General features: G+C 34.1%; 1 protein-coding gene across 1 annotated transcript; it reads left to right on the forward strand.

The window, feature by feature from the left end:
* The first annotated feature begins 6,214 nt into the window (after positions 1–6,214).
* On the forward strand, positions 6,215–10,903 carry LOC100178901 (alpha-tectorin). Its single transcript, XM_002130811.3, has 10 exons — positions 6,215–6,357; positions 6,418–6,490; positions 6,550–6,721; positions 7,918–8,075; positions 8,411–8,591; positions 9,050–9,120; positions 9,187–9,376; positions 10,004–10,237; positions 10,295–10,406; positions 10,616–10,903. The coding sequence occupies exons 1-10, from the start codon at positions 6,294–6,296 to the stop codon at positions 10,750–10,752; spliced, it is 1,392 nt and encodes a 463-aa protein (XP_002130847.1). The 5' UTR covers positions 6,215–6,293; the 3' UTR covers positions 10,753–10,903.
* Positions 10,904–11,396: the final 493 nt, after the last annotated feature.

An 11,396-nucleotide genomic window follows, 5' to 3' on the forward strand; every position in this document is an offset into this window, starting at 1 on the left:
GCGCTACTCTTCCCCACGTTCGAATCACCCACCAGGATCACTTTAAAGATTCGATCTGGCGTCTTCGCTACTACTGTTTCGTAGTTCGGTTGTTCCCATTCACATTCGGTGGCTCGCGCGCTTAACCGCGCCTGTAATTATGACGTCATTATCGTGATATTTTGTATTTTTTGCAATTTTTTTTTTGGACACAGAAGCAAAATAAAAACTTGTGACGTCATTTATTGACGTCATTATTTGAGTTTTTGTCTGGCAACACTAAAAGCAATCAGTGTCTTGTAAGAAAGAGCTTGAAGCAGACATGCGCTTGCTGTGAGAATGACGTTTGGTTTTATATCAAGATATGGCTTTAGGTTGTGTTAGTTATGTGAAGCAGTGGTTATAACTTTAGTAGTATCAGTTTTGGCAGAAGTGTTATTAGTTGGTAAGTTATAATCAGTGCTCTTCAACCTTTTATGGGTTGGTGAACCCCTAAAGTTGTTGCGTCGAACTCATGCACCCCTGATTGCTTTAACGTAAAAATAATGAAGTTTCGCAATTCCCTGTGATGCAAGATATAGAATTCATATAAAAAAAATGTAGGAAAGTGGCTAAATATAAATTTAAATATAAATTTATATATACTAAAAATAAATTGGTTAAAAAAGTTTAAAATGAAAAAATATTGCTGAAAATTGTTGAAGTTTGTGATGCACCCTTGTATACCTTTTAGCACTGATGCACCCCTGGCATATTTTGGTGCACCCTAGGGTGCACCGTGCACACCGGTTGAAGAGCACTGTAGTAGGCTACTGTGGCGTAAGATGGGATAACAATACTATTTATGTACTACCAAATGGAACGGAAAAATAGAATAAAAACATGTTTTATCTTACTCAACTCTACTGTAATGTTTTTCTTCTATTGGAACTTATTTTCGTTTTTGATTTAGCCTTTTCTGACTATATACTTCTCTTTAAAGAAATAAGCACTGCTCCACGAAAATATTTGCTAGCTCCGTTTTAAATAGAACCAAGATTTGGTTACGTAACTCTAATACAGCGATCGCGAAAATATTCCGGAAAATTCTAGCAATAAACACAGGCAAATAATCTGTGGTGTTATGTGTCCAGTACATCGTATAACACTATAACTGACTTCGTTCTCCTTTACCTCCATTCAATCAAGTTACTCTCTTCAGAATATAAAATATACAGTGATTACTGATCATTGTGTGGACTATACGACTCTACGTTGCTCTGTTTAAATATCAATCAAAATCGTGTTGTGACTGCAATATATTTCAAAACGGAAACATCGTTGCACCTTGCACAGTAGTCATCCAAAACTCTCTAACGGCATTCAATGTCGAAAAATATCCGGTTACTGATTAACGAGACAAATTATCTAACTACCTGGAACCAGCCAACATCATTTGATAAGAAACTGGATCGAGAAGCAAACAATTTCGTTAAAGTGCTAAAAAGGAAAAAGGCAACAAATACAGACATTTGTACGATCGGAGAGGTGTAATTGCAAGTCAACGATTAACAACAAAAATGTTGCTATCTAAATTTGTACGAACCTCTCATTACGGCAGATTAGCAGTTACTGGATACCATCATTGTTATAAAATAGGATTGAGGAACGTTTATAAAGTTCGCCGACGTAGAAATAATGATTGTTGCAGTTTACTGCTATTGTTTTATAATGTTCATACACCTCGTGCCAACTTACGAGTTACCATGTAAGGCATGTTATTGTGGGCCTGTGGTTGATTATATTCTAAGGGTTTTTTTTTTGGTATTATTTTTATACATGCTGCCCATGGCCTACCAGATACATTTTTAAACTCCAATGTTATTCATGACATATTCGTTCATCAATAATATATTGCTTAATCGTGGTTCGGAACGTCGCACCTTGTTTAAGTTCTTTCAAATCGAAAGCGTATAAATAAGTTGTCTCAGACACTCAGTTACGCATTCTGAACGAGAGAACGTCTGCGATTCGTGATTTTGTTCCCACGCTCTCTCAGCCTTGTGGCCTCAAATACGATACGTAACGTTATAGGTGAGTTATTGGATCAGGCTGATGAATGTGGCTTTTAAAAAAATATCGTTTCCAACAACAAACTATAAGGTGACATGATATCACATGAACATGATATTATTGGGCCTATACATGAGACCTACTGAGTTTGTCCTACTTTACACAAATGTTTCAACAGTAACATTATGCATATAGTAAAGTAGGGGGAGACAGGACCCTTAAGCACATATTGCTAAATATTTTCAAAATTAAAACATTTTACGTATTTTGCACTGTTTGGGTTATATTAAGAATTACAGTACTATCACATCTTGATTCTTGATTAATTGACGACCAAAAGAAATATACAGCAGGGGGTATTTAGCGATTCGCACAACACATGTAATATTAACAATTAAAAAATAGTTGGGGTAAGATGGACAGTTTAAAATTACCGGTAACTTTAAATAATACGTAAAATTGGTATCAAGAATACAGGTAATAACACAAAATAATGTTGCCCTACTGCTATAGTTTTTAACATCATGTTTAATGTTATATATATATATATACTATATTTCAATGGCGGACAGTGCTACCATTGTGAGCAAAACACTTAACGGCAACTGCCTAAACGGAATGGTTTGTCTAAATTGTCACTCATCATACCAAAAAATATCCCCCAAAATAATTAGCCACAAAATTACAATTACATATGTGGTAACTTGTGACTTGTGAGTGAGAAATAAATACGTTATGTTTATTCTTTTAAGTATAATAAAGCAGTAGAACTAGCATATTGTTTAAGTTTTAATTACACAACAAGTTTGTTGAACTCATTACAAACTAATAAGATCCTTTATATCTGCATGATTATCATGAATATTGATTTGCTGATTAGTAACTAGGATTAGGAAAAGAATCTATGTAAAAATCAACTAATGGTCTTTTAGATGGTAACATTTCTTTTAGATGATATACATATATATATCTGATAACCTATGCTCTATTTTTTTTAATTTTAACCATAGACTATAGTTTTACCGAATCGAATCACTTGTAGCAGCTAATGTTAAAATACTGTGTGGATTTAGAGATTACATGTGTTACTGTTACATGCTTGGTGGCTTGATATTGTTTTTATGTTATATGTATACATTTATAATAGGTAACATGTACAATGCACATGTACGTACAGCCAAGCAGAGATTTTTTCATTCAATTACTTGAATCAAATGCTCATTTCAAAATCTTGAGAGTGATGCTTAATGCTATGGCCTATGAAACGTAAGATTATAATGTCTGTTTAAGCAAGATAAACTGTTCCGATAAATGAATTAATAATAAAATGTAAACGTTAAAAAACATCAGCAATGAGTATTGGAATTCTTTAATTCCTTTCTGTCATTAGAGAATTCAATTCTTTTGTGTTATTATAAAAAACTTTAATCTACCTTTTATGTTTTAGCGATACTTATACTAAAGCTCAACATGCTAGCCTGGTATTATGCTATATCCTTTGATAATTTAGATTATATAACGTAGTTTTATCTTATGCCGCATATGGAAAGAACAGTCTCAATCAACTAAAGATTTTCAGAACATGTTTTCATAACCACTATAGTTTTTTGTGCGATTGTCTGATTTATAAACACAATAATGTTATTTGTTCATAAAAAAATACAGGCAGTGACACAGTATAATACGAAACGGGAATACCAGTATGACAGACCTTTCACATTTATATATATATACCATTAAGGTGTCCTGTACACGGCACACATTGACACATGGAGTAGTGGTGCTAGTGAAGAATCCTTCCCCACCTTATTTGCTAACCACTAGTTAACCCCCTAAACATTAATCCCTAACCACCAACTTCTAACACTTTCCAACAGGCTATTATGCTATGTACCGGAGGATTCTTCACTAGTGCCAAATCTCATATAAAGAAAATTTTAATTCACTAAACATTACTTTACTGCGAATCTGTGAGCTGTTTATTTTCATCTGCTTCAGTTGCTGGTCTTGTTTGGAAAATCTCCGTCATTCACACAAATGCATCAGACCGTAAAACAACTAAAAAGTTAAAATCAAACAAGACAGCGTAGCTCTAATGACCAGACACGAATCGTCATATAACGGTTGGTCCTTATCACATGCGCAGTAGGTCGAAACAAATATAATAACTACCCTGTCCAATTTTAACACGACCCTGAGTTGTTATTTGTAGCCTATAATAAGGAATTACTACTAATAAACTTATTTTAGATAAGTTTAATAAGCATATTTTACTAAGTTTACTCTGCCTTACTCTCGTTCACTGTAAAAGCTCTGGTAAAAGTACTTGAAGAATTTGCTATGAACTGTGTTTTTTGTCTTTGCTTGACAAGATAGAACAATACTAGCAGAGGCAAATGTAACAATAAAAGTGATTGGGTGTTTAATTCATTTCTGGTAATTATCGGCACACCATGGTGTCTGACGTAATCCGACATAGCGACGCCAACAGTACAGATGGTAGAAATACCTTGAAACGGTGCAAAATATGTTCCATAATATTTTTTTTAATAATCCACATTTGATGATAGACGAAAGCTGATACAGTAATATTCAACAGTTTTTTCACAAGCCAACAATTCGCCTGGAAAAGTCGATTACTGTTGTTAAATATTAAAATTTGTGTTGAACAAATATAACATTTTTCAATAGTTAACAACTCATATATATAAGGGTGGGGGAAGACACCTGTTCATTATATTTTCTCGTCCCATTTGGTAGTAAACAAAGAACATTTACAAAATTAATAAACCATATCCTTATAACTCCTACAGACCGTTATTATTTGTTTAAAACACAATCAAGATATTTGGATCTTTTTGCTAAACGTTTCCCACCTTCCCCCACCCTACTATAATAAAGGGATGCTTGTTCAGAATGCTCATTGAAATATACTAGAACTGCCTAAACTTCGAATCACTAAATCAGAATCGTAGTTTAATAAATTTCAGTTTGTCTTATAAATTAGTATTAGATATGTGGAGGTAAATGGACATTATAAAAAATAGGCCGTGGTCAATATGAATTATATAAGAAAAAACACGACACAAAAGCATCGTTTTTATATTGTAGGGTCCTATACAAAGCATATACGTGGCAAAAAAAACTAGCAGTGTTTCTTAATTTATGTTGGTTGCATACATTCGAAATCAGTCATATAGGCATTTGGACATAAATCATAAGAAGTGGCTTGTATAGAAATAATTGTACAAAAAACATTAATAATAGCTATCATTTATTTTCTGTTATTACTAATTCTAGAGACCGTTAGTTCAAACACATTATAGTTGTTGTTTTAGTGGCGCAGTATAGTTAGCGGTATCTACCAACTCGCTACAGAGACATGCAGACATCATTTTCTGCGTTTGCTTTTTAAACCCGCTGTCGATATATATTTGGGCCGAGCGCTATTAAACGCATGCGCCAAAAGTCGGATCAAATTTAATGCAACTCTCGGGTAAAAACGGTAGGATATGACACGTTGAAATTGAAGTGTTCGCTTTAAAGTCAGAAAATGCTTCAGGAAAAAGATTACGCCTATTTATAATCTTTTTATGGTATACCCGGCCGTTTAATTGATAACAAGGAAGTATTACTACGCAGCTACAAAAGAGATGAGCGAAAACCAACTGTTGTTGTTAACAGTTTAAAAATGGCGTGGGGAAGGCATACCATGTTTTCCTTTTCTGAAAAAGAGTATACATAAAGTAGTAAGACTTATTAAAAAATTACGCTAATGATGAATTATGACCTCTAATGTTGAACTATGGTTTTTAAATGTTTAAATGCATAAACTGCAGAAATAAATTCTTTAGCAGAATTTGCTGCTACATTTTATGCACATAACTAGCTCAACAGCAAGTTAAAATAGGAATGTAAGTTTTCCCTTAAACTGTACTGACGCGTTATTCCGTAGAAACATTAGGTGTATTCGTATGTACAGGTATCGTCGAGCTTATTCACGCACTGCGATATACATCCTGTGTTGATTCATTCACGATGAAACAAAGAAGTCGGTAATTATCTCGTTTCCGCCAAAAGCCTTCAACCAATACAGGTAAAGCAATGCAGTACGTTGAAATGAATAATATTATGTAGTAACTGTGCTTTGATCTGTTTTATTTAACGAATATGGTTATGTCATAGCTATTTTCAGGATTTTTGTATCATTGTTAATTTAATTGTAAAATTTTCGCCAAGAAGATTTGAAACTTGTTTCAAGAATGAATTGGCTGTTGTTTTCCCTGATTACGGTGTTGTTCTATGCCGTACAAGGCGAGACAGCAGGTGAGCATGCATAATTATTTTAAACCTATGTCCGTTTTATGGTTCTTTCTTTACATGCAGGCTCCGCAATAAGCAATGCACCAGAGTTGCCTTCGACCGCAATTTCTTGTGGTTCATCTGGAGTAAACATTACGTAAGCAGTTTCTCTCTTAATGCCTGTTACATTGTCATATAATTTATTTATTATTTTAGAATTGCCAATTCATATCTCGCCATGAACAACATCACAAACGTTACTACGGTAATACTAGTTAACGAAACGTCGCAGAATGAAGCATCCACCGCATGCACAGGGGTAACAACAGGCGATGGCTTCGTCATACGACTGTCATCTGGATTTGATATGTGTGCCAAGAGTGTCAATGTAAGTTTTACTATTTTATATTTCATGTGTGGCGTTAGGTGCACGGTTAGCGACATGTCGTCTTGTTGCTTTGAATCTTTGCCTCATCTTAGTTATCCAAGAATGTCTTACAAATTTAAATATATAGTAGGGGAAGATAGTGCATGCGGCAAGATGGGTCACGTTATTATTGTTACGCTATTACTTGATATACGAACCAACCTATTTTTCGGTTGCTGAAAAAAATAATAAGATCCTCATTTTGTATATACTCGTTGAACCATATTAAATCTAAAAACATATAAAAAAGAAAAAAGAATGAAGTGTACATGAGCAAACTATGTAAACAAAATAATACCGTTTTAAAATTGTACATACAGACTTTACGTGGCAAGAATCTAGCACAGCCAATTGTTTTTGAGGGACTGCCCATAAGTTGCAGAATAATATTAATATAAAACTTTCAACTTTATGTGCCATACTGCCCCACTTCCTAGTTGTGCAGACGTGTTTATAACTATAGCGGTGAACCGAGGAAAAAATAAATAACTCCCCTTGTGTTTTAATATATTTCTGTGTAGTGTCTTTTTAATAAAGATATGATAATACTAATTCGGTTGACTGACCATAAAGAGAGATATATAGTGGGGCGGGAGAAAAATGGGACACCTTATCATTCCATTTTCTACTCACAGTTGTTATAGTTAACCATGGACATTTAAAGAATTAAAAAACCTTATTCTCAAGATTTCTATATAGACCGTTGTCACTCGTTTAAAACACGATCAGGATATTTGGATATTATAGTAGGGTGGGGGAAAGATGGGACACCTTTAGCACATAATATCCACATATCCTGATCGTGTTTTAAACAATTAAAGGTGGCTGTACACAATATCCGGAATTCGTCCGTTTTGTCTGTTTTGTCCGGATTTCGCTGCCGCATGCGGAATTGCCCACGAGTTTGCATATACGATTCGCAAGCGAATTCGCACGCCGGATACTGTGTACCAGCCACCTTAAGAACGGTCTATGAGAGTCGTAAAGATACGTTTTATAAATTTTTAAATGCTCTTTGTTTATTTCCAAATGGGACGAGAAAATAGAACGAAAAGGTGTCCCATATTTTCCCAGTGTACTCCCCCCTACTATACATACGTTATTTATACTTATATGGTAAAAAAACTTACTTATGTAACAAATAATGAAACACACAGAAAACCGAAAACAAAACTTGTGTGACGTACCTGGTGCGCCTTATTGTAGCACGACCGACAACTCTTATATCTCGTGTTCGTAGCTACGTGTTTAATCTCAAATGTGAATACAACACTGATCTCTCAGGGAACATAAGATCAATCATTCCAGTCATACGGTAAGTAGCACGTACTGATTAACTGAGTGTTACTAAGGGCATATATATAGTACTTGGGCTTATTTAGATTCATAGTTTATTTTACACATCCGATAACTTGCATTATTGGGCTGTTTTATAGATGATGTATGTTGGTTTTTGTTCATGAGCTGTTTGTATGCGCAGAACTATAATCAATGAAGTTTTTTTATATTTATAAGGACGTTGTTTCATTCAGTATGATACATAGGTTTATATAAAATATTACTGGAGTTCCGATCAAATTATTTTATACATGCTATTTAACTTATTTTGATTGTATTTGTGTAGCACCAGAAAAATATTTGTTGTTTCAGAACACATAACACGGTGGTAAAAGAAAAGATTCAAGACTTTAGCGTTGATATGAGCCTGTTTACTGACTACAACTTTACAACGAAACTGCCACCAAGCAACCGCTCCGTAGTAATTCCTGGTGTATACATCTACGTGGGAATTTGGCTTAAAACATTTCAAATGTCCAATACTATATTACAGGTTGGTACGCGGATAATTATTACAAAACTGTATATCATATAAACCATGAATTTTATATGAAATATATAGTGGGGTGGGAAAAGGTGGGACATCTTTCCATTTTATTTTTTCATCCCATTTGGTAGTAAACAAAGAACATTCAAATAGTTATGAAAGCGTATCCTCACGACTCCTACAGGCTGTTGTTAATTGTTAAACACGATCAGGATGTTGGGATAATATGAGCGAAAGGTGTGCCATCTTCCCCCATCATGCTTTACCATAAATTGTACATATATAGTAAGGTGGCTGGGATTGGGATACTTAAGTTAATAAAATTACTTGGCTTTTACGCTGCTCTTATACTTCTTGAGTACACTGTCGAATGTTACTGTAGTATAGTATTTGATTATCATTAATTACGAAACCATAAAAATAAATTTTACCGTACCGTACTATATCATACCTCGTATTTACAGGCACATCAATGCTGGGCAACACCTAATAGAGATCCTAAGAGCAATCCAATGTATCACATCATAAGTGACAAGTACGATATTTTTAAAATATAATTTGTCATGTTTTTTAAATTTAATATCCCACTTGTCTGCTGTAGTTGCCCTAGGACAGACCCGCTGGATCCTTCAAATGGAATTAGAGTAAAATCGAACTACGTAGGAATACATGTCGAATTTGCATTTAAAGCTTTCCGTTGGGTTGACATGCCACTGAATCGTCAGCGAATTTTCGTCCATTGTTTCATGAGCGTGTGTGACCCAGATATTGAAGGGAATTGCAATGTTACAGTGAGCTTTATACTCATACACTAAATTGCAATGTTATAGTGAACTTTATACTCAATTCTAATATAGGATTGTTTTCTGTAATCGGTCCGACGGTAAATATATTCACGCGGGTATATATAGTAGGGTAAGGGAAGATGGGACAACTTTTTACTCTAGTTTCTCGTCCTACTTGGTAATAAACCATGAACAATCAAAGAAATATAGAACCATATCTTTACGACTCCGATGGGTCGTTGTTAATTGTCCAAAACATGATCATGATTTTTAAATATTATGTTCTAATGGTTTCCTATCTGTCTTCCCCATCTTACTATATATCCAGAAAGAAATCATCATGACTTTCATTTGCCATGTTAGTAGATTAAATTATATTATTTACACCAACACACTGGTATTTAGTGATTAAAAAAAACATTTTTTAAATATTAAAAAAAATAAAGTCTATTAACTTATTGCAGAAGAATATGGGCCTATACTATATATTCTACACACATTAACGAAAAACAAAATTTGTAACTGTCACTGTATTTTTTAAATTTAAAAATAACAGCTTGCATATTACCAAAAATGTAGTCGTTCAAAATTACCAGTAAACACGCAGTTAATTAAACTGCTTTCTATATTCAGGGTTGCGCTACAAGCGGGCGGCGTCGTCGTTCTACTGAAATGGAGAAAAGTACTTCGAAAGTGATTACGATGGGTCCCATTAACGTGGAAACATATTCAATACAAAAAGCAGCCTTGAAAAAATCTTCCGATTCGGGGATTACTGCTGATGATCTTAAAATAAACGGATTGGTTAAGGAGCCAAAGATCGAAAGATTTGATTCCTCACAGCTGATCAAAGCGTATTGTGAAAAGGTATAAGTCTAATAAATTGGTAAGCAAGCCTGGTGTGTTATCGATATGTGTATCCAGATGGAGTGCGAGTACAAATGTCAGATGAACAGAGCTGGACAGCTTATGTGCATATGCCCTAATAATTTTTACGTTGACAATGATGGAAAAGCGTGCGTCCGTTCTAAATATTGTAAGTATATCTACTGACGGTTTTAAAGGCATCATATTTTCTATAGTGTTATATATTTCAACTTGTAAATGACTGGTGGTTTGTATTTAGTTTAATTATGCAATATATAATATATTTATTTTCAATTAGACAAAAGTTATGCTGCCTTAAACCTTTCAAATTATCTATAACTCGAATTTAGTTCAAATTGTAATTTGTTTGTTTTTTAGTTTCATACAGATTCCCCAACCTTGCTCGACATGGAGAATTTCTGCAATCGTATTCTCATTCAAATATTTTAGTCTTGGCATTCGCGGTTTGCTTCATTGTTCTGCTGCTGAAATTTATCAACAGAAATTATATTTAATAGTAGAGTTATCGTTTTCAGCTTTAGCCATCCACATATCGTAATTACATCTAAATTTTATCTTCGTGAGAAATGTTAAACTCAAAAAAATTGTTTAGTAATACCAGCTGTATCAAAAGTACATAAATATACAAATATAATCGGAAACCGAGTTTTATCTTATGCTTTAATTGAGAGTATGTTTTTCTCGAGTAACTTTTACTTACACAGTTACAAAACACACACACATATATATATACAGTAGGGGGGGGGGGAGTTGGGACACATTTTACCTCTATGTTTTCGTCCAACGTGGTAGTAAACAAGGAACATTCAAAGAATTATAAAACTATATGCTCAAGACTCCCATAGACTGTTGTTAACTGTTTAAAACACGATCAGGATATTCGGATATTATGCGCCGAAGGTGTCCCATCTTTCCCCATCCTACTATATACAGTATATGTTTTTGACAGTATATGTAAGTTTTCTTTTGTTAGTTTTTTTTGTTATACGAGTATGCAATAAGGATGACAAAAATTTCAATGAGGTGTTTCAAAATATGATTTGACGCCGCGATTTATCTTTAAACAAAATGAAACATTCCATTTTGGCCCAATTTTCTTTGGCGGTATATGTGTACATGGGTAAGACACTTAACGGGA

This window comes from Ciona intestinalis, chromosome 1, assembly GCF_000224145.3.
Source record: "Ciona intestinalis chromosome 1, KH, whole genome shotgun sequence".
In the NCBI taxonomy this organism is placed as follows: domain Eukaryota; kingdom Metazoa; phylum Chordata; class Ascidiacea; order Phlebobranchia; family Cionidae; genus Ciona; species Ciona intestinalis.